The 27,002-nt window shown below is 43.3% G+C and overlaps 2 protein-coding genes across 5 annotated transcripts in view; one reads left to right on the forward strand and one right to left on the reverse strand.

Moving 5' to 3' along the window:
• POLR3A (RNA polymerase III subunit A) overlaps positions 1-4,997 on the reverse strand; it is a 36,066-nt gene extending 31,069 nt beyond the window's left edge. The window contains exons 1-5 of one of the 2 annotated variants that reach the window (XM_030452946.1): positions 4,817-4,997; positions 4,187-4,322; positions 2,780-2,917; positions 1,942-2,113; positions 575-729 (exon numbers count right to left, since the gene is read on the reverse strand). In XM_030452946.1, the coding sequence (XP_030308806.1) occupies positions 575-729; positions 1,942-2,113; positions 2,780-2,917; positions 4,187-4,322; positions 4,817-4,860 (645 nt within the window). In that variant the 5' untranslated portion in view covers positions 4,861-4,997. The remainder of the gene's footprint in view (positions 1-574; positions 730-1,941; positions 2,114-2,779; positions 2,918-4,186; positions 4,323-4,816) is intronic. The other variant, XM_030452947.1, reaches the window with a different exon arrangement.
• A 202-nt stretch (positions 4,998-5,199) lies between these two features.
• On the forward strand, positions 5,200-10,965 carry RPS24 (ribosomal protein S24). 3 transcript variants are annotated; one of them, XM_030452948.1, is made up of 8 exons: positions 5,200-5,300; positions 6,535-6,600; positions 6,941-7,150; positions 7,605-7,715; positions 7,834-7,836; positions 8,535-8,552; positions 10,307-10,342; positions 10,862-10,965. In XM_030452948.1, the coding sequence occupies exons 1-6, from the start codon at positions 5,298-5,300 to the stop codon at positions 8,538-8,540; spliced, it is 399 nt and encodes a 132-aa protein (XP_030308808.1). In that variant the 5' UTR covers positions 5,200-5,297; the 3' UTR covers positions 8,541-8,552; positions 10,307-10,342; positions 10,862-10,965. The 3 variants fall into 3 exon arrangements, with proteins under 3 accessions (XP_030308808.1, XP_030308809.1, XP_030308810.1); XM_030452949.1 differs by lacking the exon at positions 7,834-7,836; XM_030452950.1 differs by lacking the exons at positions 7,834-7,836; positions 8,535-8,552.
• The last annotated feature ends 16,037 nt before the right edge of the window (positions 10,966-27,002 follow it).

Below are 27,002 nucleotides of genomic sequence, written 5' to 3' on the forward strand. Positions count from 1 at the left end.
GGAATTACAGAACTTTCTAAACTTTTTTTAAAATAACCTCACTTCTCTCTCCTTAAAACAACTACTGATGCAATATCCATTACTTTTCCTTTCCATACATGCACTCCAGGATTTTCCCAGCTTTTAAAGAGCAGAAGGAAACAAAACTGCTCACACTGCAAATCTGAACGAAAAAAAAAGGTGAAGAAATTAAGCCTCTTCTCTCATCCTCAAGATTACATTCTTCTGAAGGACAAAAAGGCACCTTTGTACTGTAATACTCTCAAGAGTTGCCCTGTACCTCCATGTACATGCAGAGCTTCTGTGGGCCTCTCTGCTGCAGCTTATGGAAGTTTGACACACTGAGTGTATCCCCCTCCCTTACAGACAGAAAGCCATTTATCAAACCATGCCAATAAACCACATTTCTAATTTTTCTAAGTTTAACATTATTCTAAATAATCATTCTTCAAGTGTCTTTGGTATCTAAAAATATTGGGTAACCACGAGGCTTGAGTTGCTACACTGACAACCTCTGAGGAATATATTCCAAGCACAAAAACCAGGAAAAAAAGTAAGTCATCAGAAAATTCACCTGAGCTCTTCCCAGTAAAGGTTCTACTTCCTTGTTGTGTTCTATGGCAGTTTCAAAGGACTGGAGAAAAGTTGATACTACTGGATCTACCACTTTCTTATTGGTCTTGTATTTTTCATGTATTATTTTCAGCAAGCCACACTTCTTCACAGTTCCTGCAAGCAAGTAAAGATGGGGTTGCTTTCTCTTAAAAAAAACCACAACAATCCATAACTTTAAACGATGAAGCCACAGTTTCAAAACTATCTAAATCTTCAGTAAACACAAGAATAAAGCAAAACTTTGTTTAGTTTTATCAAACAGTATCTTAAATACACAAAATACAGTGAGGACAATCAGGGCATGTCTCCTTGTTTGGCTCCCTGTGCCTAGGATCACAATGCAGCTGAAAGCAGGTGGTTCATACCACACTTAATTCAGCTTCATCTCAATCAGCCTATTTTTATTTGTTTGGGTTGGGTTTTTTTTGGACCAGAAGTTCCCACACTAAAAACTGCACTAAGTGCCATCTGTGTACCACCACAATCTTCTCTGAAGTAATTTTGGAAGAGTAAGAAGAACCTGACAAACCTTTTCATCTCATGCAGGTACATTATTCATAAAACTTCCACAGACTAACACAACTGCTTTCCAAACTTGGTGAATTTCACTGAATTATGTTCACCTACCACTTAATTTTGTGAATGCCTGTTTCTTGTTTGTGTCCCCCACATGTCTAGGTAAAAGGTAAAATTTTAAGTTATGAGTTAACCATCCAGTATGAATCTGTAACACTGCAGCCACTTTAACAGCAGTATCATTGCTTTAGAGCAGATGAAAAAAAGAGGATGTATTTTGAAAATAAATGTGAAATCTTAAGATACTTTGCCCTGAAGAACAAACCCCAGTGTAACCCAAGAGCAGCTCAAACACTGCCAAACTGCAGAGTTCTTCCTAGAGAATGGCAAACACATCTACTATTAATAAAGACAATTTAATCCAATGATGAAAAATTAATGTGAAGCAAAATTTAGGTCTTGTGTTAAGGTACTGATCACAAAGAATAGTTCCCAATTCTAAAAAAAAAATTAAATAACATTAAATAGGGTTTTTTGCCATTATGCAAGTATTGGTTACTGTCATGAAGAGCTAACACATGAAACAAAGCAAGCAACTAGGACAATGTCTCTATCCACCTAAATGAGATGTGAGCAAGCCCTTAATGTGACATTAAGGTTGCAATTCTCTGATTCTTAATCAAGGTCAGACAGAACACCCACTGTCTGAGCACCAAACAAGGGCATCCAAGCTTCTGATGCCCCTCAGAGCCAGCAAGACAAAAACATCACAACAGGTTATTATCACTAACTGCTCACACCACCACTGACCATTAAAGGCACCACAGTAAGGACAAGTGTTTTTCTTTCTGCACTTTTCTGACACCTTCTTTTTCAGGCCTCTCTTCTGAAGATAGGTAAGGCCAGGTCTCTTCAGGTAATCCAAAAATTGCTTTTTTTCTTCCACTGAGAGCATGATCCGGCAGCAGGTTTTGCAGATCATCTTCAAAGCAAACACACAGAAACAGGGGAGAGTTGTTTAGCAGGCACATGCAAAGTGGTAACAGCTCCTGGAACCTCAGTTCTGCAGCAGGGGACAGTTTTTCTGAAGGAAATACAACGGTTCTGGTCAAAAGGCCCATTTCTATATGGTGACACATGAAGGAAAGGACACAGGAAAATAGAGTTAGGGAGGGAAACCTTTATCTGTGTTCTGCAGGATCTGGAAAAGCCATAAAAAGAGTTTGGATTGACTGGGATGTTATAAATTATATTGCATCCATTTAATCCAAACTATTGCAGCAAATTAATGGATTATATTAATCAGTCTGAGGTTATTTACACAACAAACAGGTGTATTCACATCACTGGAGAAGCCAGAAAAAGAGCTTGGATTGACTGGGATGTTGCAAATTATACTGCATACATTTCATCCAAACTATTACAGCAAAATAATGGATTGAATTAATCAGTTATTTACACAACAAACAGATATATTCAGCTCACTAGGGCTGGTACCTAGACACATTTATCACAAAAAAAAGATGCATAAAGGAAAAAATCATAGTACAACATTATTGGTCTTCCCAATGACTCTTTTAGACACCATCTTTTCTGTTAAACTCCTTTTTCTAGACTAGGAACTGCTGGAAACTATAATCATGCTTACCTGCAAGATGCCTATCACAGCCTTGAAGTATCCCACATGAAAACATGGAAGTTCTAAGTCAATGTACCCATAATGTCCCAAACAATCAGCCAGGTTTTTTCCACAGGTTTCACAGGGACGATCTTTCTCACTGGTTCCCTTTGGGAGGAGGGGAGGACAAAAACAGAGAAGAAAAGTGTGGCTGAACTGATTACACTGAAAAATTAACAGTTCTTAAGCTCTTCAGCTATTTTGAGAGCAGACCTTTTTGCCAGCATCAGAAGAATGCCAGGACATGCTTCTTGGCACTCCATTTACAATGCTGAGGAATAAAAATCACACACACACACACAGCCCCCACTGACAGCAGTGACAGGAACCCATGCAGCTCTTGCAACTGCCCTGCAGGCTACTGAGCTACAAGAAAGCATTTTTGCAGATAAATATCCCAGCAAGGAAGCAAAAGTAACTCGTGCCTTTACAGAATGCTTTCCTGAACCTCCCAAAAGCATGAGGAAAGTAGCTGCCACTGCACCTAACAGTCCATGCAAGCAAAACCACATCACAGAATCAGCTGGGTTGGAAAGGACCCGAGATCATCAAGTCCAATCCCTAATCCACTCCCCTTGTGGTTCCCAGCCCATGGCACTGAGTGACACATTCTTAAAAACCTCCAGGGATGGAGAATCCACCCCCTCCCTGGGCAGCCCATTCCAGTGCCTGATCACCCTCTCTGGAAAGAATTTTTTCCTAAAATCCAACCTAGACCTCCCCTGGCAGAGCTCAAGCCCAAGCCCTCTTGTCTTACTGGGAAAAGAGCCTGACTCCCCCCTGGCTCCAACCTCCTTTCTGTGAGCTGTAGAGAGTGATGAGGTCTCCCCTGAGCCTCCTCTTCTCCAGCCTCAACACCCCCAGCTCCCTCAGCCCTTCCTCACAGGACATCAGAGACATGGAGGCTCAGTGGAGACTGCAAGGGATGTGATGCCAAGAGTCACAGAGTCACCTGGGTTGGAAAGGACCTCTGGGATCATCAAGTCCAACCCTTGATCCACTCACTACCCCTGTGGTTCCCAGCCCATGGCACTCAGTGCCACATTCAGTCTCTTCTTAAAAACCTCCAGGGATGGAGAATCCACCCCCTCCCTGGGCAGCCCATTCCAATGTCTGATCACTCTCTCTATAAGGAATTTTTTTCCAAATATCCCACCTAAACCTCCCCTGTCAGAGCCTTAAGTCCATAGCCTCTTACATGTGCACATGTGTTGGATGAGCACCAAATCTCAGCCATCCCAACTTATTTTTAACCACTTCAAGTAACTCCACGAAAACATCAAAAAAACCCCAAAACAAAACAAAAACAAAACAAACAAACAAAAAACCCACCACCAAAACAAAACAAATCAAACAAAAAGCCAGAAGGGTGCTCACCATGCGATGATCAAGCACTCCATACTGCAGGGGGGAGTGATTGTTGTCCTGACTGTACAAGTTTTTGCTGACCACTTGGATGTGAGCTTGCTGCCTCATCTCCTCCGGAGACTTCATGCCAAAGCAGATGTGGCTTCTAGAACAGAAATTGAAAAATTTGGAACTGAAAAAAACCAGAAATGAGCAAAACCTCCACTTGCAGAAACGCTCTGCAGGTGTGCAAGGCCGAGAACACCGATTTACACTCATAGCATTGCCCAAACGGGCTCCTTGTGGTGACAGCCACCCCAGAGCCCTGTGACAGGAGGTTGGTTGATCAGTTTTGGGGGGATTTCTCGCCTTTCCTGGGCCCTCTGTGGATCCCACAGACCCCGCACCCTCCCGCAGCTCCAACCCAGGTCCACATCGGAGCTTTCCAGAGGGGATGAGCCGTCACACCGGAGCTTCTCAGGGCTCTTTTTCAGAGCTTTTCACCCATTCCCCCCTCCGCTCCCCTCACACCCAACTCCTCACACCACCCTCCGGGCGCTCTCCGCCACCTCAGCCACCACCTCCCTCGGCTGGGGGCACCGGGCGGCGAAGCAGCAGCCCCACCGGAGCCTCCTGCCACGCAGGGGTCACCCCACTCACATTTTTTTGGCCACATCGGTCTCCCTGAACTGCTCCTTCACCATGGCGGCGGCTGAAGGGCTCTGAGGGAGGGCGACGCCGTTCCTCCCCTCACCGCCCGCCGGAGCGCAGAGCGGCACCGCCGAGAGGCCTCCTCCTGCAGCGCCCCCTGCTGGCGGGAAATGCCGGGAGGTCTCCCGGGGGAGGTCTCCCGGGTCTCCCCCTCCCTCACACACCCCATGGCCGCTACGTTAGCCCCCTCAGCGGCACCGTTACAACCGGAACGCCGGGCTTTGCGGCTCAGCTCCTCTCACGGCTCCGCTATTCCCTTTCGCAACGCCGGCGGTCAAAGAGTCTCCCCCTAACTTTCTAATCCGGCACTGACGCGGACACCCCAACGCGCGACTCCGCCCCAGCCGAAGGCCCCCGCACTGCTTTCTGATTGGCTGCGGGGCTGTCCCTCGGCCTTTCCTCGTTCGGTGCCGGAGCGGCGGCCGCAGCCATGGTGAGTGCCCGGACCGGGCCCATCTCCATCCGATCTTTTCCTCCGCCATCCTCCCTCTGTTCGCTCCCCGGTTGCATCTCCCCGGCTGCCTGGCGTACCCGGAGCGGGTTGAGGGATTTATGGCGCCGTCCTTGAGGGGGTTTGGCCGTCCGCTTCCCGCCGGGGCTCCCGCGGCCTGGCCGTGAGGGGCTGCGGGATGGAGCGGGGCCTCCGGTGTCGTTTTGGTGCTGGTCGGAGAGAGGGACCCTGGGTCTGTGTAGCGGGGTTGTGCTGCTGCGCTGAGGGAGTGGAAGCGGTGCTGTAGGGGCAGGGATTCTGCCCCTGTGCTCAGCCCTGGTGAGGCCACAGCTTGAGTCCTGTGTCCAGTTCTGGGCCCCTCAGCTCAGGAAGGAGATTGAGGTGCTGGAGCAGGTCTAGAGAAAAGCAAAGAGGCTGTGAAGGGATCCAGCACAAGTCCTGTGAGGAAGGGCTGAGGGAGCTGGGGGTGTTGAGGCTGGAGAAGAGGAGGCTCAGGGGAGACCTCATCACTCTCTACAACTCCCTGAAAGGAGGTTGGAGCCAGGGGGGGTTGGGCTCTGCTCCCAGGCAACTCTCAGCAAGACAAGAGGGCAGGGTCTCAAGTTGTGCCAGGGGAGGTTTAGGTTGGATATTAGAAAGAATTTCTTTAAGGAGAGGGTGATCAGCCATTGGAATGGGCTGCCCAGGGAAGTAGTGGATTCTCCGTGTCTGGAGATATTTAAGAAGAGACTGGATGTGGCACTCAGTGCCATGGGCTGGGAACTGCAATGGGAGTGGATCAAGGGTTGGACTTGATGATCTCTGAGGTCCCTTCCAACCCAGCCGATTCTATGATTCTTCTCTCAGTTTTGAGGCTCTTCCTGCCTGAGAGGGGGAAGGAAACAGGAGCAGAGGTTTGTTACAGGAATTGGAGCGGTGCTGTTGTACTGGGTGGGTTTGTAACCCGTGTGTTTGATGAAAAGCTGCTCCAGGGGTGGCAGTATGGGTGTTGCTTGGAAGCAGAGGGCGTGAGGCTGGTTTTTGGTGCCGTGTACTCAGAAACACCCATTGAAATGTGTGCTGCAGGGGGTCTTACCTCTATCACAGGACCAGCTCATTTAAGTTAAACTTGAGGTCCTTGTCAGCATCTGAGACACTTGTAACTGCTTCTGTGTGGTGCGTTGCTGGCCTGTTTTTGTATTTACCAAGTTTTCTTCCTGTGCATTTTCCCTTGCAGAACGACACAGTGACCATCAGAACCAGGAAGTTCATGACCAACAGGCTGCTTCAACGCAAGCAGATGGTAAATTACAAAAAAAAAAAAGCTTCTGGTTACTCCTCTGTTGGGTGTGGTCTGTGAGTCTTCTTTAGACCCTATAAATAAGGGGCCTTAAAAACCTCCTGAGTTACTGTTATGAGAGTTAAATGGGTAAAATGTGTTGTTGAATGGTGAAGGTAAAGGTTGATGGTGAGGTGGGGGAACTGTTGTGTTTTAAAGCAGAAATCTGGTATGAACATACCAAATAAGCAATGTTTTCTGCTGCTGAAATGGGTTAGTTTCAGTGTTGAGCTCATGGTGGGCTGGTTGTGATAGAGACTGATTTTTGGGGTGCTTTATTCAACTTGTATAACTCCTTTCATAGGTGATAGATGTTCTTCATCCTGGGAAGGCCACAGTCCCCAAAACAGAAATCAGGGAGAAGCTGGCAAAGATGTACAAGACAACTCCTGATGTCATTTTCGTCTTTGGCTTCAGAACTCACTTTGGTGGTGGCAAGACAACAGGGTTTGGCATGATCTATGATTCTCTGGACTATGCAAAGAAAAATGAACCAAAGCACAGGCTTGCCAGGGTAGGTTGTTCTGTGGCAGCTTGGAAACAGGGAGGGTGGGTTTGAAGTGTTCAGTGGGGTGTGATTTCTGTGTATAAAAGCTCAGGTTTTGGGTAAGTGCTGTTGGTGTTCTCCAGGTTGGGGGAGAAATCATAAAGTAGCATTGGCTTGCTGCTACATTTGCAAAATTGTTTTTGTTTAGGGGAAATTAGAATTGTTTTTTTTTAGGGGAATTGGGAAGGCAGAATCCATGATGAGCAGTTGTAGAGAATTAATTGCTATTAAAGGTCTTGAAGAAGAGATGACTGGTACATAAACTACTCAGAGGCTTAAATTTTGTGTGGAAATATTAATCAGTGACTTGCCTGACAACTCAGTGTTAACTTTACTGTTTCTGGGCACTTCAAATACTGTTTAAGACTTAGATTCAGATTGCACCAAAGTTAAATGCAGCTTTAACTGTTTTTTTTACCAGCATGGGTTGTATGAAAAGAAGAAAACTTCCAGGAAGCAGAGGAAGGAACGTAAGAACAGAATGAAGAAAGTCAGGGGCACAGCCAAGGCAAACGTTGGTGCTGGCAAGAAGGTAGGATGGGAATGTCTGGGAAGTAGAGGGGGCACATTGCCTTTGAAATGTTGATTAGAAATTAATGAATAACACTTTTGTTTCTTCCCTTTCTTCCCCCTGTCCTACGGGATCACAGAAGGTAATCTGTGTGGTGTTGTCCTGCCTTAGTCCCAGCTCAGTAGCTTAGTGATGCTCCTCACTGCTCCAGGCTTAGCTGAGCCAACCAAGGCTTCTGAAATAAGTCACTTAAACTAAAGCTAACTTTATAATCCTAACAGTACTGCTCTAATCACATAACTCAGCCTTGCAGCACACAAAGTAGTTATGCTTTGTTACTCAGACTACCTAAATCTCTAGTGCTTACTCTTACCCAGTTAATGTTACTCATTGTGTTCCTTCCAGGGGATGTTTTGGTAATAAAATGAGGTGGTGTAGGCAGTGAGGACTGTGTGTAAATAGAACAGAGACAGAATGCCTGCCCTACACTGCTTTTAGGAGGGTGGTTCCCAGGACAGTGGGTGTTTTCACTTGCTGGGAGCTCCTCATTCTGTGGTTGCAACTTGCTACAAGTTTGCCAGTTATGCAGCTTGGAGGGAAACGGAGTTCTCTGTCATGAAACACAAAATCTGACAACGAGAGGAATAACCTGGGTGTCAGAACAGTCACCTTCCTGAGCAGCTTTTTGTCCCCTGAGAAATACTGTGCAGCAAAGTGGGTTTTTCCCAAGTGTTTTAACAAAGGTTTTGACACTTAACTGTAGCTCTTGAAGTGCTTTGAGGTATCAACCTTTTAGTAATCTTCACTTTTGCTTTTTTCTTCCTTGGAATTCTCCATCAGAAATGAAGTATCTACCAGGTACTGAAAAGAAGCATGGATGTGCTGACTGAGTTTTATTCATCACTGAAATGTGTCCATCCTGTTCAAGGAAGCACTGTACTGCCTTGCATGCCTTGCTTTTTAATTTCAGCTTGTTTTTCTTCTATGAGGGTATAAATAAGTTTTATTCCATGTAACTTGGAAAGAAAACCTGGCTAATGGTGAACAAGGTCTTTGAAACGAGGCCATGTTTAAAAATAAGGAATGCTAAATGAGAATAAATCCAAGGAACTCAGTGCTGGTTTGAGGAGTTGCTTCAAACCCCCCTCTGTTCTGGTTCAAAGCAGTACAGTGCAATTGCATGTGTAACTTGACCTTGGTGTGAAAGTGCCCGTGCATCCTTGTGAAAACTAAGTCACATCCCAGCTTTGTGTGCTTCAGGCAGTGGTTGGAAATGGCACAGTTGACAGCATTAAACTGCAATTACCTCCTGCCCTGCAGTATCCCAAGACAAACCTCAGGGATTGCTCCATGAAGTTGGATTTTTCTCCTAACTGTTGGGTGGAAATAAGGCAGTGGTGCTGTGAACTACTAGTTGATATTTTTACCCTTTTTTCTTTCTGCTTTCATAAAGCGCTCCTAGAGTTGGTTACAATATAACAGCACAAATTAGTAGCTGGTGTAGCGGTAGCAGTAGTGCTAACAGTTATTTGGCTGTGAATGTCAGGGTGTCACTTAGTCTTGCACTGATCCCAGTAGTGTGGATGGACTTCTTCCCTTCAAGAACTCAGCCCTAGAAAGTAGCTTTTACTGCTTGTTAATACAGAAATGGTGAAATTTCTGTCACTTGAGTTACCAGAGCTGTCAAGTTCACAGAAATTCTCTCAAAGCATATAAAGGAATTAGAAACCAAGATCACAGGTGTGTGATTGATAATTCCGTAGCAGATGGGACTTGGGTATCAAGTGCTTCTCCAACTAGCATTCAGTCTCCATAGCAGACAAACTGGCTTTTTATTTAGAAGTTCTTCATGTCTTTTAAAATTATTTTCCAGTTGGTAAGTGAGCTTGGGTTAGATCTTCCTTGTTCATCAGTTTTGTTAGTGTTTGTGTTTAAACTCAAGACAATTTATGTCTTTTCTGGAAAACAGCAGTCATGAAAACTCTTGGAATGGTGAGTGATACCTAAATATGTCTTGAGCTCCTAGGTCAGACATCAGCCCAGCTGGAAGTGTTTACTTCTCACCCCTTCAGAATCCCTCTTCTGTTTCCCCTGCAGTTTCAGGAGAGGCATTTGTTATTTAGTATAATCTGTAGCTTTAGCTAGCTGAGCTCAAATAAAAGTTTGCAACAAGCAGATTTGGATGCCCCTCACCTGATGTTTGCATTCAGAGCAAATGCAAAAAAAAAAAAACCAAACCCCAGCTGACTTTTTAATGTCAGCAGTGTAGTTGTGGCAGCCTCTGACACGTTGTGGGTGTTTTTTGAAATAGTTTTTTAAGCATAATCAAAGAGGTGTGGATGGGTAGGCAGCTTGAGTCTTGTTAGTCTGTAGCTGTAGTTGAAGATGCAGCTACATGGAGGATTCCTCAAGCTCTGAGCAGCTGTTTGCTCACATTTGCCTTTGAGGGAATTTCCAATAGACAAAACCTGTTGGTTTTCCTGTTGCTTTTCACTGTGGTAACTGAAAAAAGTCTAACCCAAGTGTCAGTAAAATGGCTTAAAGCTTCATTTGTTATAGTAGTAGAACTTGGCTAAAACTGTTTTATTAATAAATGCTTCTCCTTTTTTCAGTAAATGAAGATACTTCAGATGGCAAATGGATAACAGGTATGACTTCAAAAGTCTTTGTAAGGGCAGGGGATGAGCAGCATGTAGCTTGACTTCTCTTTACATGATGTATTTCTGTTCTTTTCTAAAGATACTTCTTAAAACTAAGTTCCTTGCTCCTTTAGCCAAATCCTAGACTGTGTTTTCATTTTTGCTACAACAACCTTGACTCTTCTGTGAGCACTTACTGTGCCAGGCAAAACTCTGGTATTGTTACAAAGGGTTGGACTCATTTTAAAGCAACCTAAGCAGTTTGGGAGCTCGTGGAGGAAGAGTAATGCCTTAAACAGAGAAAGCTGGTGAAGTATTTGTAGCTTTCTGATCTCTTGTAGAGAAATGGGGTCATCTGGGCTCTCGTGTCCCATGACAGTACTGTGCAATTTTGAACCTTATGTTCAAAGCAAGGCAATCTATATAGTTCACCTGGCTTGTTTGGGAACCAGTTTTTGGGGCTCTATGAAGTTAAAAGTATACAAATTGTTTTAATTGTGTGTCACTGATGTGTCTTCTCCTTTACAGACTACATTATTCTGTGAAGAAGTACAGTCATAATTCTTCTGGCAAGAAGCTGCTCATCTGGTGATAACATCAAATAAACTTTGCCAATAAAACTCTGATTTGCCCTTCAGTTTTGATTTGGAAGGTACCATTGTGAAAAAGGTTGAGAAATTCAGGATTGGTGTTTGTACTGGATTAAAATCTTTTTATAATTAAACAGCTCTTCTTTTGAGTATCAATTTAAAGTCAATTAGAGCTTTCTACAGACAGTAGATTCACCTAATTCTGAGCAGGCAGCTTTGGCTCACAGAGGTAGGGATGCTTTTGTCATCCTGGTGTTCAAACCACTTTGTGAAGTCCTTAGAAGTTGCTGCTTGCATTCTGTAGATGTGTAGAACACAGCTGAAGGGAGAACTGAATATGTAGACGAGAGAATCAGAGTTGCAAACTTTATCATTGAAGCTTTTTGCTACTGAAGGCATCAGGTGTGACTTAACCTTTTGTTCTGGGTTGTCAGGACAGCCTCTGGAGTCTCTCTCTGGTCTGCACACTGCAACACTCCTCAATTTTCATCTGGTAGGTGAGGACTGGAGCACCTCAGAACCAGGCTGAGGAATATAGGGTTGTCCAGCCTGGAGAAGAGAAGATTCCAGGGAGACCTCATAACAGCCTTAGAGTACCTGAAAAGGCTCCAGGAAATCTGGGGAGGGGATTTTTACAATGGTGTGAAGTGACAGGACAAGGAGGAATGGGCTTTAAACTGGAGGAGGGAAGATTTAAGTTAGATATTAGGAATCAATTGTTTACTGTGAGGGTGGTGAGACACTGGCATGACACTAAGGATGGTAAAATGAAGTGATTACCTCTAGAATAAGTTTCTCAGAGTAACTTCCACAGGGTTTTCTAAGTTTATTAAAGGGCTTCTTGCCAGACAGACTCAAAGGTAGGTACCTATTGGATATTCTTCCCAAAGGTTTTAAGTGTATTAAACTCTGAAGAACTAGAGAATTATTAAAAGTGGAATTTGTTCTGCTGCTTAAGTCTGCACTTGAGTCTGTGGATATGTTTGGAGTGGGTGAGAGTAAGTTTCTGACAGCTGAAAAGATTGTAAAGGATAAGGAGCAAATGTGTGGGTAAAGCTTAGAGCTAGAACCTAAAGGTAATATTTGCAGAAAACCCTTTTTGTGTGTAATGTTCAGAAGAGGTGAGGGATGCTGTTACATGGAATTGAGCAGTCACTAGAGGGTAGTGTGCACACAGCAACACAAATCCAGGAATTCATCAGGAAATGGGATGAAAAGAAGCAGAAGTGTCTCCTGCCAAAGAGCTCATTTCCTTTGAATAGATGGATTGAAAATAGTTACAGGCTCTGAAGGTTTAAATGATATTTTTGGGGTCTTCTGGTATTTAGCATTTTTTTTTGTTGTGGTTTAATGGTAGGTTGTTTGGGTTTGATGGGGTTTTTTGTTTTTTTTTTATTGTTGGGGGGAGTCTTTCTGGGTTTTGTTTTGTGGGGAGTGGTGTGTTTTGGCATTATTTTTGAAACCATCTGCACGTTTCCAGCTTTCAGCACAGAGCATGCAGTTTATGTTTTCCAGCTACTTTAAAGCTCTGGAATGCTGGCGTGAATTCAAGTTGCTTTTTTCAGAAGCTTCCTTACCTTAGTTCTGTGCAACCAACAAAGGATCTGTAAGTGCTGGCATGAGAGTTTGTGTGCAAAAAGTCCCTAAAACAACTCTTTTTGCATGGTGAGGTTATAACCACATCCCCAGAAGCTGTGCTCTTGCACTGCAATCCATTAAGCACAAAAAAAAAGGAGAATGGAGGGGACAAACTTGACTCGAGGTGCTCTAGAATCAGCTGATCAAATCAGATCACTCTGGTTTTGTTTTCCCACTCTTGTGCACAGTTCTGTGTGGGGAGGGCTGTCCTTTTCTCCTCTTTTTCCACCTGGGAAATGAAAGGCAACTGCAGAGGTGTCATCTGAAATCTTGGTTGCTCAGCAGTCTGGAGGGATGAGCAGCTCTTTGTGCAAGTTTTGCCTTGGTACACAAGAGCCTGAGCAATGTGTAGCAGATGTTCTGTGATTTAGAAGTTTAATGCACGTGTCATGCTGTGAGGAGACTCCAGGTTAATCCCCTTTCCTGTGGGAGGTAAAACAATTAAGGAGAAAGCACTGATGAGCAGGAGTCTTCTTTCCCTACTGTGTGCTGAAGGTACCTTGTTTCCTGCTGGTTTTGGCACATCCCATCATCATCAGGTAGCAGCTTTTGTCACTTGCCTGCCTTCAGACTCCAGCCTGGCCCTATATTTCAGTGTTTGAAGTATTTTATCTATTTGATGACCACTGTGAAGCCCAAATTAGACTGTGGAGGGTTTTTGGAGTAGGAGCTTTTAAACTGTTGATTAATCTTAAACTGCTGTATGTAAAAGGACTTCCTTTAAATCTTTTTTTTTTTTAATGGCTAGGACTTGATGGAGTTGTGTGATTGCTACAAAGGATAGAATTACCAGAAATCATTTGGGTAGGAAGGACTCAACATCATATAGCTGGACTAGTAAGAGGAGTAAATGAGGTGTTCCTATGAAATCATTTAAAAGCTGTGCAGAGGCCTCATGGCTGGACTTAGCTGAAAGTGGATCAAGTTGTCCAACTTCTTACTGAGGTTCCATCTCTGTTAAATAGGATATATACAGCACAGCTTCTGTCTGGAAGAGGTTGTGGTCTGGAAGTTGAAAGAACAATAGATCAAAGAAAGATTTAGCAGAGAAGCCAAGTCCATTTGGACCATTAATGTCTTGGCATCCCAGAAAAAGACAAAACCTGTGATAGAGGTGAAAAGTTGTAAAATTTGGCATCACCTGGGCAATCAGGTTGATTGGTTTAGGCAGCTTATACCAGGCTTGAGAATAAAGGTTGAGGAGAAGAAAGGAAGCTCCTCTCAGGGGCTTGAAATAAATAAGAAAGGAGTATGTTACAAATGACCCCGTGCTGTGAGCAGTGCCAGTAAGAAGAGGAATAAAAGGGTGACTGGGGGCTCTGTTTGTTTATAGAAAATGTTTCATGTCAGGACTGAAGGTTGCAGGTTCCTATCAAATCTATTGGCAACAGTCAAAGAAATGAACTTGTCCATATTCTGGTCAGTTCCTGTAGAAAATGACTATCAGGAATTTCCCCCAGAGTAGCAGCAGCTGACACTGGTTTCATATTGTAAGTTTGAAATTCTAGTTGAGAAGGCTCCTGGCTCATGTCCTTCTGTTTGCTAGAGCAAAACCAGGTCCAGTGAGCTCTTTTTCAATTCTACTGAGAGATGAGAGTAGTTAATTTATTTTTTTTTTCTCTGAATGCTGGGAAAATTTCATGTGAGCCACCAGAATGGGTGGCATTTGTTTCTTCTGTCATAATATTCCTAACACAATAGCAGTAAAACCAAGTTTAATATTATATAGCACATGCAAGGCTTCTAAGAGATGAAATGAGAAGGTTTAAGAATGCTTTGGCAGTTCAATGCAAGAAGGCACCTCCTGGTACACTCAGGCATTTGGACTCCTTGGTTTTAAAGGGGTTAAATGGAAACCAAGTCTTAGGCTTGTTGCTACCATTTGTGAAATCTATGCCTTAAAAAAATAAATCCCCTGTGGAATTTTATCCTCATCTGGAATTCAGTAGCTTTCCTCTTAATTTCAGTCTTAGCTCTTTGCAAAGGCTGTAGCTAATGAAACAGCTGCAGAAGTGGCCAAAAGGCATCCCGTGTGCTAGAAGATAATTGTGTTGTTTTTTTTTTTTTTTTTTTTCCAAGAGCTGTTGGCCAGCAACTGTTGTCACTAATAAAAGAGAATCTTCATTTTCCTTTCCAGTTACTGCTGCTCATACACAGAGACCCTAAGTAAGGTCAAGTAGTGTGCTGAGGCAGAAGGACGTTCATTCCTGGCTTCTCTTAACACAGCAGATGCTTTAAAATCACCAGAAGATGAGTGCAATGCTTCACTGGGGTAGATGATAAGGGTTTGTACTTGTGTTCATTGGGTTAAAATGCAGCTTGAAATCTAATGGAGCTGGCCAGGCTGCAAAGTGACCTGCATTAGGAGAAACATGCTTCACTGCCTCTCCTGATCATCTGATTTGATTCTGGTGGAGCTGCTGCCCTGCTATGATTTTCCTGTCAATATTTGGTTGCCTGTTTGTTAAGCCAGGCATCATTTGGGGTGTTTTGCTAACAGGTTTCAATCATTTGTAATAAAAGTTGTCTGCAACAAATGACCTGAGATCCATATCTCTTGCACAGCATTAGCTTTAAGTAGAAAATTGGGATTGATGCTTCTCTTTCTTCAGTATTGTCTGTGTGACTTTAACATTCACAATTAAACCAGAATGTGATTTTTTTTTTTTAAAGGAAAAGTCACAGTGTGCAAGAAGAAGGTGTTTATGCCCTTAAAGGTTTTTCCATTTAATAAAACCAAGAAAAAATTTTGGTGCTTCTCTTGATACACACACACACACACACACACACACAAAGTGGCTTAAAATCAACTTTTCCTCTATTTTACTTTGGCTGCACAACCTTCTGCTGGTGGTCTCGGGCAAGGCCAATCAGGTGGTAAGAGAGCAGCACCCAGCACTGCCCAGAGGGATAGAAAGGGATGAGGTTCAACATAGCCAAGGGCTGGGTCCTGCACTTTGGCCACAACAACCCCATGGGGAGCTCCAGGCTGGGCACAGAGTGGCAGAAAGGGACCTGGGAGTCTGGATTGACAGGAAGCTGAACATGAGCCAGCAGTGTGCCCAGGTGGCCAAGAAGGCCAATGGCATCCTGGCCTGGATCAAGAACAGTGTGGCCAGCAGGTCCAGGGAAGGGATTCTGCCCCTGTACTCAGCCCTGGTGAGGCCACAGCTTGAGTCCTGTGTCCAGTTCTGGGCCCCTCAGCTCAGGAAGGAGATTGAGGTGCTGGAGCAGGTCCAGAGAAGAGCAAGGAGGCTGTGAAGGGATCCAGCAGAATTGCTGTGAGGAATGGCTGAGGGAGCTGGGGGTGTTGAGGCTGGAGAAGAGGAGGCTCAGGGGAGACCTCATCACTCTCTACAACTCCCTGAAAGGAGGTTGGAGCCAGGGGGGGGTTGGGCTCTTTTCCCAGGCAACTCTCAGCAAGACAAGAGGGCAGGGTCTCAAGTTGTGCCAGGGGAGGTTTAGGTTGGAGATGAGAAAGAATTTCTTTCTGGAGAGGGTGATCAGGCATTGGAATGGGCTGCCCAGGGAAGTAGTGGATTCTCCGTGTCTGGAGATATTTAAGAAGAGCCTGGATGTGGCACTCAGTGCCATGGGCTGGGAACTGCAGCGGGAGTGGATCAAGGGTTGGACTTGATGATCTCAGAGGTCCCTTCCAACCCAGCTGATTCTATGATTCTATTCTATGAAAATAGTGCTTAGTTGTTCAATTTATAGTTTGGTGAACCTCACTACAGGCAGAAGTAAAACTTTTCATTAATTGATTCTTATTATTGAAGAAAGTTCAGCTTACTCTAAGCCCTGCTTCTTCAGGACTTGACAGATGTTAGGAACCCAGAATTGGGAGAAATTACTTGATATTCACACACTAATATTAAACTTTGTGGTTTTGAGGAGCTGTGATTATATTTTGCCTAGCATGAAATGCCCTGGTGTCTAACAAACACTGAAGCACTGTACTGATCCACAAACCAGAGAAAACTTGGTGAAATGGCTTTGTCCACCATCAAGGAAATGCTGAGGAATGAACATCTGGTACAGAGTAATCAAGCATCTTATTTTTGTTGTTGTTTTATTAAATGGGAACATGTTTAAGGGCATAAACACCTGCTTGTTGCCCACTGTGACTTTTGTCCATACCTCAATGAATATTCCTTTAACTTTAGTGACAGCAGCAACACTACAGATCCTCCATTCTCAGGTGTTGTAATTTTTTTTTTTTTGCTTTTTAGCTGAGTCCTTTTAGCACTTTTTAGCTTTTAGCACCCCTCCAGTCTCTTTTTTCATTTTACAACTTAAATAGCTGTCCTGGGGAGTAAAGAATGGGACTGTGTGTAAAAGATTTTTCATTACTTGCTGAGTAATCCAAGCCAGTTTCAGTCCAGGAATTTTAAGAGCAGATAAATGCCTTGTATCAAGGTGATGCAGCAAGAAAAAAAAAAGCAAAGATTCTCAGAGACAGTGCAAGGAATGGTGTACCCAGCAGGGGAGTGTAGAAGGCTGTGTCACAGTGTTAGTGATGCAGAAGTGTTCAGTCACAGAGAGGAAGGGGAAAAGCCACGTAGCCAACTGTGTACTCAAGACAGTCTCTTAAACATGGTAAAATACTGAACAGGGAGGGCTCTTTTCTTTCTTTGTTTCTCATTAAATAATTGAATTTGCCCCAGGTCCCCTTTGTGGATGAAGATCTATGGGATTTTTGTTTACATTTTGAAGCACATTGCCAAGAAGAGCACTTGGCAGGGTGAGGATACTGAACCTTTTGGGGAATGCCAACAGTACAGAAATGGAGGAGTGTTCCCTAAAGGAAAACATACTTCATTTGTAATGAACATTATGTCTGCAGAAACTAATGGCACAACCTCCTATTCAGTTTATGTAAAATAAAACAGGCCCATATGTTGCTGCTTTTAGAGTTTGGGTGTTTAAATTAAATGTTGTTTAATGAATATTCAAGGCCATTTGCTCCAAAAGTTGTGCTCAGTGTAGCATCTTTTTCCTCTTGTCTTCAATCTTACCTCGAGTATTAAGCCATTACAAGAGGGTGTTTAAGCTGAGGCATCTGTTTCAAGCTAAAACTTGGATATTAAAATGCCAGAGCAGATGAGAGGGTAAATAAAGACATACAGTGAGAGCATCATATTCTTTTTGGTTTGTAATTAAGACTGAGGAAGGTTCAATATGCATGAAACCCTTTAAAAAACAAGAACATTCACTGTGCTGGTAGAGCAGCTGTAGTTTGGGTACCTTGTAGAGGTTTATTCTCTGCACCCCCCATTTCCTACAGGGGTGAATTCAGCTTTTTTAGTATGTATGGGCCAGATGCCTTTCGTGGGATGCCTCAGCAGGCTGCTTTCTAGAGACATTTGTGTCTGTGTGGGGCAGGTTGACTAAAACCACCCCATAAAAACTGGGATTTACATACTGCTGGTAACAAGGTTGTGCCTTTTATCATCTGCCTCTAGCTCAGTGTTAGAAATGTTAGGAGAGTAGAAGCAATCCTCTGGAAATGGATGGGATCCACCCAAGAGTGATGAGGGAGCTGGCAGAAGAGCTCGCCAAGCCTCTCTCTATCATCTACCAACAGTCCTGGCTCACTGGGGACATCCCAGACGATTGGAAGTTGGCGAATGTCACACCAATCCACAAAAAGGGCCGGAAGGATGACCTGGGAAACTACAGGCCCGTCAGCCTGACCTCAGTGCCTGGCAGGGTTATGGAGCAGATCATCCTCAGTGCAATCACACAGCACCTGCAGGATGGGCAAGAGATCAGACCCAGCCAGCACGGGTTTAGGAAGGGCAGGTCCTGCCTGACCAACCTGATCTCCTTTTATGATCGGGTGGCCCGTCTGGTGGATGAGGGGAAGGCTGTGGATGTGGTCTACCTGGATTTCAGCAAAGCCTTTGACACCGTCCCCCATAGCATTCTCCTGAAAAAGCTGTCAGCCCACAGCTTGGGCAGGAGCACCCTGTGCTGGGTTAGGAACTGGCTGGAGGGCCGGGCCCAGAGAGTGGTGCTGAACGGGGCTGCATCCAGTTGGCGGCCGGTCACTAGTGGTGTCCCCCAGGGATCAGTACTGGGCCCAGTTCTGTTTAATATCTTTATCGACGACTTAGACGAAGGGATTGAGTCCATCATCAGCAAATTCGCAGATGACACCAAGCTGGGAGGAAGTGTGGACCAACTCGAAGGCAGGAGGGCTCTGCAGAGGGACCTGGACAGACTAGAGAGCTGGGCCGATTCCAACGGGATGAGGTTCAACAAGGCCAAGTGCCGGGTCCTGCACTTTGGCCACAACAACCCCATGCAGCGCTACAGGCTGGGGACAGAGTGGCTGGAGAGCAGCCAGGCAGAAAGGGACCTGGGAGTCTGCATCGACAAGAAACTGAACATGAGCCAGCAGTGTGCCCAGGTGGCCAAGAAGGCCAATGGCATCCTGGCCTGTATCAAAAACAGCGTCACCAGCAGGTCCAGGGAGGTGATTCTGCCCCTGTACTCAGCGCTGGTTAGGCCACACCTTGAGTACTGTGTTCAGTTTTGGGCCCCTCAGTTTAAGAAGGATGTAGAGGTCCTGGAACAGGTCCAAAGGAGGGCAACCAGGCTGGTGAAGGGACTCGAGCACAGGCGCTATGAGGAGAGGCTGAGAGAGCTGGGGCTGTTCAGCCTGAAGAAGAGGAGGCTCAGGGGAGACCTCATTGCTGTCTACAACTACCTGAAAGGAGGCTGTAGCGAGGTGGGAACTGGACTCTTTTCACAGACGACCTTCAACAAGACAAGAGGACACAGTCTTAAGTTGTGCCAGGGGAGGTTTAGGTTGGATATTAGAAAGAATTTCTTCACGGAGAGGGTGATTAGGCTATGGAATGGACTGCCCGGTGAGGTGGTAGATTCTCCGTCCCTGGAGACATTTAAAAAAAGACTGGATGTGGCACTCAGTGCCATGGTCTAGCAACTGCTCCGGTGGGTCAAGGGTTGGACTAGATGATCTCTGAGGTCCCTTCCAACCCGGCTAATTCTATGATTCTATGAAAAGTCTTACCTCCTGACTGCCTTATTGAATGCTCCAGACTGTTCAGACCTAAAATCCTCTGCACATTCCTCATCAAAGGTCTGTAACTTCAAGGTGAGATGTTGCTTGGATTTTGGAAGGAAGCCACAGCTACACACCACACACAAACTTGAATTTGGTCTCATTGTGCACTTCCTTGCATATATAAACAAAGTTTTAAAATGTTAATTCCTGGAGGCACTTCAGTGTATGTTTAAATTCATGCATTTTCAGGAAAGTCTCTCAACTCTTCAGACAGAACCTGAAATATGTACTTAAATGTTTTAATGAACTTTATCTCTGAGTCCAGAAACTGACAGCACTATTTTCTTTTTTTTTTTTAATGGCTTGGAAAACAAAACCTCATTAGAAGACAGCTGGAAAGTAAACACAAATCACAATAATTGGTTTTTATGTGTTTTCATGAGGGTTCTTCAGATGCTTGTTTTTACTGCACAAGTGCAATATTGTAGATATACAGTGAAGCCCTCTTCAGAGAACAATAGATACATGGGGAAAATACTTCAAGCCATTCCCTAATGCTGTAAATCTAAATGGAGACCAAAGCTATAAAAGAAATACACAAACTCCCAAATTCTTTACAATTCTGGTTTTTTGTTAAGTCTTCTTTGCCCTAATTCCACTATCTCTCCTAGCTAGATTATTAACCAGCCATTAGTGCAAGAACAAGAAATTGCCTGCTCAACATGGTGTCACCTGGAGATAGTTAACCTGGTTTGGGCATATCTGTAGGAAAAAATGTCACCATTTATCTATCTCCAATGAGAAAAAGAAGCCTCTATAGAGGTAGAAATGGTCAATGAGGTTAGCAGTACCATTACATGGCTGCAATGTGAACTTCTGGCATGAACCACACTTGAATTTCTTCTTGCAATTCACTGTTCTGGTTACTGTACAACCCTGGGTGACAGACAGTCCTACCCTAAAATACTGATCTGAGTTTGCACCTCAAATCTGAGCACCCAAAACTTGCAATACATAGGAAAAATGTTTTTTCTTTAGAAAGCATTATGTGAGAGACTGAGAAGGATAATTATTTAAAACATTGCTCAGAGATAAAATCACTTCTTCTGCAATTCTTCCTGTATATTCAGTGGGTATATCTATATATCTACTCACTGTAGTGAAATGGTTCCTTCTGATTCTAGCATTTCTTATTTCTGTGAAGCCAGCACAGATGACAAAGGGACATGAACTCTCCCTTGTTTGATATCCCTGAGGTTGTCCAGTGTTTGCCATCAGCTACTGCACTCACAGGGGTAACAGAATATAGTAAAATAATAAAATATTAGGATATTTTTGGAGTTGAACTGCACTGCAAGTAGGTATTTGTGTGTGAGCTGACCTTGCAGATGATTTTCCCCTTTTATCTCTAGAACAAATACAGCCTGGGAGAGTTTATGTATAGGTGGCTTAAAATCACCAGCAAATGGCCTCCCAAATCACCAGTTTAACCTCCAGCTGTCTAGACCCCTTCATCAGACAGCATCCTGCCCAGCTGAGCATTCAGAATTTAGCCCACAATTCCCATTTGGTCCCATTTTGAAGGACTCCCACCCTTCACCAGTTACAACCTGTTCAAATTGCAGCGAGCAAACTCGACCCCAAAACCCAGGAAAATACAAGAAAGATATTTTTTTTCTTCTTTCTTTTTTCTTTTTTTCCTCTGGTACTTTAAAACACACTACCTCTTTCTTCCTTACCTTCTTCTTGTCAGCTGTAACACACACAAGCTGTCCCTAAGGAGCAAACAAACACTTGCTGTGGGATGCAGACACGTGCTATGAATTTGTGGCATCAGTGCTCAGGTGATTTCTTTCAGCACTGATTTCCAACCCATTCTCCTGCACCTTCTATTAGCTCCTTGTGGCTACCTCTCCACCTTCTTCCAGCCTTGTCATATTAAGCTGGCATCCACCCTTTTGAATGCCCAAATGTGTTACCTCCCCCCCAAGCCCCTTCCTGCAGGAGTGTGCATGTTAAAACACTGAAATATTTTCACATCCTACACAGGGAAGATGAAAGAGGCCGTGGAGAACAATTGCACACCACGGATCCAGCCCTCAGGATAGGAATGATGCTGATGACAACCTGTCACAATGCTGAACTTGTGTTGTTGTTTGGATAAAAGAGAGAATGCAAATGAGGGAGAAGGAGAAAACAGAAGCTTCGGGATGGGCAAGGGGGATTTTCCAGCAGCAGCACAGCAAACATTGTCAGAGCACTTGTAATCACAAGTCAGATAGCCCTCCACTGTTGGGAGCCAGCAATGTCTCTACATCATTTACACTCCTTCCCAATCATATTATAATACCCAAAAGGCAACAAATCTAGACAGGTTCCATAAGCTAGAGAAGGAAGAGTTGCTTTATTAAAGTCTTAGAAAAGACTCTTGGACTCTACTTGCTTTCTGCCTGCCAGGAGGTGTCTTAGTGGGGACTGTGAAAGTTAATGCAGTTCTGCAACACTTTGCATCTGCATGTATAGCAAAACCACATCTTGGAAAAAACCAATTAATTCATTAAGAGGCATGACCCCTTCATGTAGATGTTATCACTTGATTTCTGTTCATCTTCTGACAAGTTATCTTAGCTTGATTAGGCAGTTAATGCTGTTTTCTGTTATAAATGAGACCAGTAGGACTGTATTTAACTACTGATTTTAGCAGTAAAGTTGCAGTTGACTGCTTTGGGGGAATAAAAGATAAAATAATGACTAAGTTGGTGGGATGTATTTCTGTGTTTCACTACAGACAAAAAACCAATACTCTGTAAAACCTATACTTTTTTCCTAGGAGACAGACAGTAATTATGCTCCCTAAGAAGAAACCCATTCCCAGAGCTCCCACAAATGTTCCTAGGGAGGGAAGAATTCTATTTCCCACTCACCTTTTTGGCAACACAGTGTAAATAAAATAAAAAAAAAACCCAAACAGGTAAGCAGCCCTAGGTAGAATCATTAGAGAGGAAAGCTGATTCTCTCCATTCCTGTCTTTTCCTGTGCTTCTCTCCCCCTTGCTTCCCCCCATTGCTTTGCCAGTAGGACATTAAAAGAAGTTGTGTATGAGGAAATGAGAGTAATGGGAGCAGAGCAGTCTTTCTTGATTTATTACTTTATTCATTAATCCATATATAAAATGCAATTTAGGACAAGGCTCAGAAATCCTCACTCTGACATCTTCTCAGGTATTTGATAAATGATTCCCCTGGAAGAGGCTTGAAGGGCACCTGCAGTAAATTCTGCCCAGATCTATTTCTCAAAATATTTTTACACGTTCATATCAAATTAGAGGATATCTGGTAGATAAGGAGAAGCAATGGGATTTCTATCACCTGAGTGCATGGCTCATAACTCACCAGGGTGGGAGAGTACAAGCAACCAGCACTATAAGAAAGCCACAGCTTTAGGACAGTCCCTTTGAAAAGAATTCTCAGAATTCTTTCAGCCCCAAGTTGTTAAGAGTCTGAAGACATATAAATAAATAGTGTTTTATCTCATTCTCCAGAGGAAGCAGCACTGTGGTACATGGATTCCATTTGAGAAATTCCAGGCAGACCATGGATTTTATATCTATATATACATGTGTGTATACATATATATATATACACACATATATATATGTACATATATATATACATAAAGGGAAGTGTATTTCTTTGCTTAGGCTAGAGAGGAGAGGTGAAATAAAGTATTCCACTTTTGAAGAACCTTCCTCTCTCTCTCCAAAGTGGCTCCAGAATATCTTTTCTTTGGATTATATTTTGTTGAGAAATAAGTAAGCTTGTGAATTCTGATGTCTGCTCCTTTCTCTCATTCTTGCCAATCCTTCAACTCAAGAACCTTGTCTCCATTTCTCCAAAACTTTCATACAAAATGCCTTCCTGAAGGCCAGACATGAATTCAGGGATGATGATTCCTAATAGAAACTGAGCTGCAACATTAACTCTACATCTGCAGTGAACCCAGAGTGCTGCAGATCTCTATCATGTACTTAAATTCTCTGTGGATATATATATAGATTATTGCTGCTGTGCAAAGCAAATCTTTCTGCTACCCTTGAGTAATATCCCCTCCCTTTTTTCAGCCTGAAAGTATTTATCAGAAAGTCATTACAGCTGTTTTGTTTGCATATAGCTTTCATTCCTCCTAATTTAATGTCTGGACAGCATTAGCTCAATTAGTCTAATGAACGAGTAGGTCTTCTAATATTTACTATCTCATTAGTTTATTGGCCTAGCTAAGATGTGCTAAGTCTAATTGTGCAATGGATCTAGGCAAGACTGTACTGAAGAACTTTGCTGTGTATATCTTTGAGATTTTGGCCCGGGCTCATTTAGGAATCACTTTTCCTGAAGAGTGTTAAAGAAACAAAAAGTCCTAGAAAAAAGTTTACCTTCTTGCTTTACTGAATTCCCAACCAAAGAACTCTGAATCCCTACTCTTCAGGGCAAAGTGGATGGGGTAGATAGAACCTGAGAGAGAAACTAAAATAAAAGGCCACATTTTGCTTTCCATCTGACACGTAGGATGCAACAACAGAAATGAGGGGAGAACAGTGCAGTGAAATATATACCAAGGGCCATGAAATGCTCTTCTTTCTCCAGAGAGAATAAAACCCCACATACTTAACAGAAGTTGGTTGCACTACTTATTTAGCACTCTAAAGTGCTGAGATCTTACCAAGAAAAGCTCATATCAAAACATAGAGAATCAATCTGAGTGAGCAGTGTAAGATACAACTAAAGGAGCTCTGACAGAACCAATCATACTTTTCTTTCCCTCCCTGTTTATTCTATGAAAGAAATAGGGGTGGTTTAGCAAAAAGCCTCCTTCTAGCAGGCTAAACAGCCTTAGAGGTTGATCAGTGATAGCCCTAAGTTGAAGGATTAAACCTGAACCCAGCTGCAGGCACTCATCTTGTCAGAGGTCCCATGATGATCAGAGGTGTCAAAGCTGCTCCTTATCAGCCCCAGGTGAGGTAGGGGTATTTCTGCTGCCCTCCTGGCTGCTCAGCATCTGCAAACCTAGAGGAAGGAGATGGCTGAATGTTGGTAAACTTGTTTCTTCTGGATAAGAAAGTGGATGGAGCTCCTGCTTAAGTGGGATGTCTGTGGATGCTGTGGGGAATCATCAGCTTAACCTGAAATTCCAGGAGAAGAGTCTGCAGAAAAGCCTTCAACTCAGATCAAGGTAGGAAATCTCTGAGTCTCTTTTTAAAGCTGCTGGGGCATCACAATTATTACTCAGCAACTGGTAAGGCTTAGAAGACAGGGAAAAGTTTAATGTGTGTGTGAAATAGCCTCTGTCTTTTTAACTTATAAAAAAGTGTTTGACTTGCCTCTAAACCTGAAGTTGTCCTTTGCTGTGTCAAGAGCCAACAAAAGAGATTACAAGAAAGAAAATCAAGTGTTGTTAAATGGATGAAGAAAATAAATTTAGAAGGAAATAATTAGGAATAAAGTCTTTTTTTTGGAATTACCTTGGTAGCCCTCGAGGTTTTTTACCCAAAAAGTGGCTTTCTAGAAGGGTGTGTTGTATTTCAATCAGTGTTTTCAGCTGGTCTTGAAACTAAAATTGGAGTGTGCAAGCAAAGTCTCTTCCTATTTACTCAGTCTCAGTTTATATCATGTGCTATGCCCCACAATTAGGAGGTTGCAGGGCTTCCTTTCTTTTAACTTGTTTTTTTTTTAAACTGGTAACAAAAGCACAGTTGGAGGGCATAAAATGAAGGCATGTAGGGCCATTTATTTCCATGCATGTGTGACTGTAAAATCACTGGTGGTATCTTCTGTGTCAGGAGGAGTGTGGTGAATTTAGAGGCATTTGCTACAACATGTTGCTGTTTCTGGTTGTAAGGAGTTTGTCACAAAGGAGACTTAAGCATTACTCAAATGAGAAGAAATACCAAAGGCTTCTGAGGATGGACACTAGGTCATCTGTTTAATGTAGTATTATTGTCATAGAACCTAAAGTTAGGTTTTAAAAATTAATTAGAGCTGGTTAGGAGCTATAATGAATACAGGACGAGCTGGTAAGTGTGTTTTTAAAGGCAATTTGAGCATGGGATGCACCAGATATTTCCTCTTGCAATGGTTTCAGGGGAGGTTCAGTGATCCACCCTTGAGATGAAAAGGGCACAAGGGGCTGTTTTAGCCTTAGCATCTTTTTCTTCTGCAGGCCAGCATCACTGCTAATGATGCTGAGCAAGATATCCCAGCTCATTAACTACTGGAAGCTAAAGGAATTTCTGTGCAGCATCTCAGAAATGTTTGTGGAAGCCTTGGGTAGGTGTGGAAATACAAAAGGAAAAAAAATAACCTCTCACTTCATGTATCATTTAGTGTACAGTATATGAAATAGATGAGTGTGGTGTCAGAGTAACTTGTGTGTGCTACATGTACTGAAAAATGCATCAGTGCAATGCCAGGATGGGAGGTTGCCCTTGGGTAATAATTCTGCTTCCTGGAGGTACTCAGGAAGATATTTATACAGAGGCAGGAGAAAGGAGATGGGCATGGTCTTATTTATTACTGGGTTTACCAAGAAATAAATTATTTTAGAGTGAGTTCTCTGATTCTTTACCTTGCTAGCTGCTGCTGCTCTGTTTCCCAAAGGTGGGTAATAGGTAGTGGAGATGCCCCGGCTGCCATGGGCAGTGTTGGAACACTTGTTGTTACTGACATTTAAATAATCATTACTCTGTTTCAGGATTAATAAACCATATTATGGTAAATGGTTAAAAAAAAAAAATAGAATAAATTCAGACTGTCCCTGTAGAACTTGAAGGAACCAACCATATCCTGACTGAGAGTTGCAAGGTTCAACCAGTGCACTGAACCTTTGTAAACCATTATATATCAGAGGGAAAGTTTTGCTCCCATGACAAAACTTTCTGAAGGGGGATGGTTTCCTGAAGACCATGTAGTTGAGCCCTTCTAGTGCCTTTGGAAGTCTGGTGCCATAATGCATGGTTGTAGAAATACCCACTTGTGTGGTGTAGCAGGGTGTCAGCAGGTCAGAAAGCTGTTCTGATTGCTTTACTGGTAGTATGGATTGACTGTCATCAATAATGGTGCAGTCAAAAATAGCACAAGCACTGCTTACTCTTCAGCTTTGGATCTGGATTATTGCAAAATGGGAATCTTTCACTTCTGAACCAGCCTTTCAGGTGCTGCTGCTTTATGTAAGTTATGATGCATCTGAAAACAGAGTTTGAGTCCTGTTTTGCAGACATTTCTATATGCTTATAAATTGATCCCAGCATATCCTGTTATCTTCTCTCTGAGCATTGACAGAATAATTTTGATCCCTTCTACTTCACTGATAAACGTTCACATAAATTCACGTGGCAGGGTAGAACCAATTAAAA

Source organism: Calypte anna, chromosome 6, assembly GCF_003957555.1.
Source record: "Calypte anna isolate BGI_N300 chromosome 6, bCalAnn1_v1.p, whole genome shotgun sequence".
In the NCBI taxonomy this organism is placed as follows: domain Eukaryota; kingdom Metazoa; phylum Chordata; class Aves; order Apodiformes; family Trochilidae; genus Calypte; species Calypte anna.

Excerpts from the sequence above, each read along its gene's own strand:
- RPS24 (XM_030452948.1), top strand. Across the intron at positions 6,601-6,940 it reads TGCTTCAACGCAAGCAGATG|GTGATAGATGTTCTTCATCC; the intron begins GTAAATTACAAA and ends CTCCTTTCATAG. Across the intron at positions 7,151-7,604 it reads CAAAGCACAGGCTTGCCAGG|CATGGGTTGTATGAAAAGAA; the intron begins GTAGGTTGTTCT and ends TTTTTTTACCAG.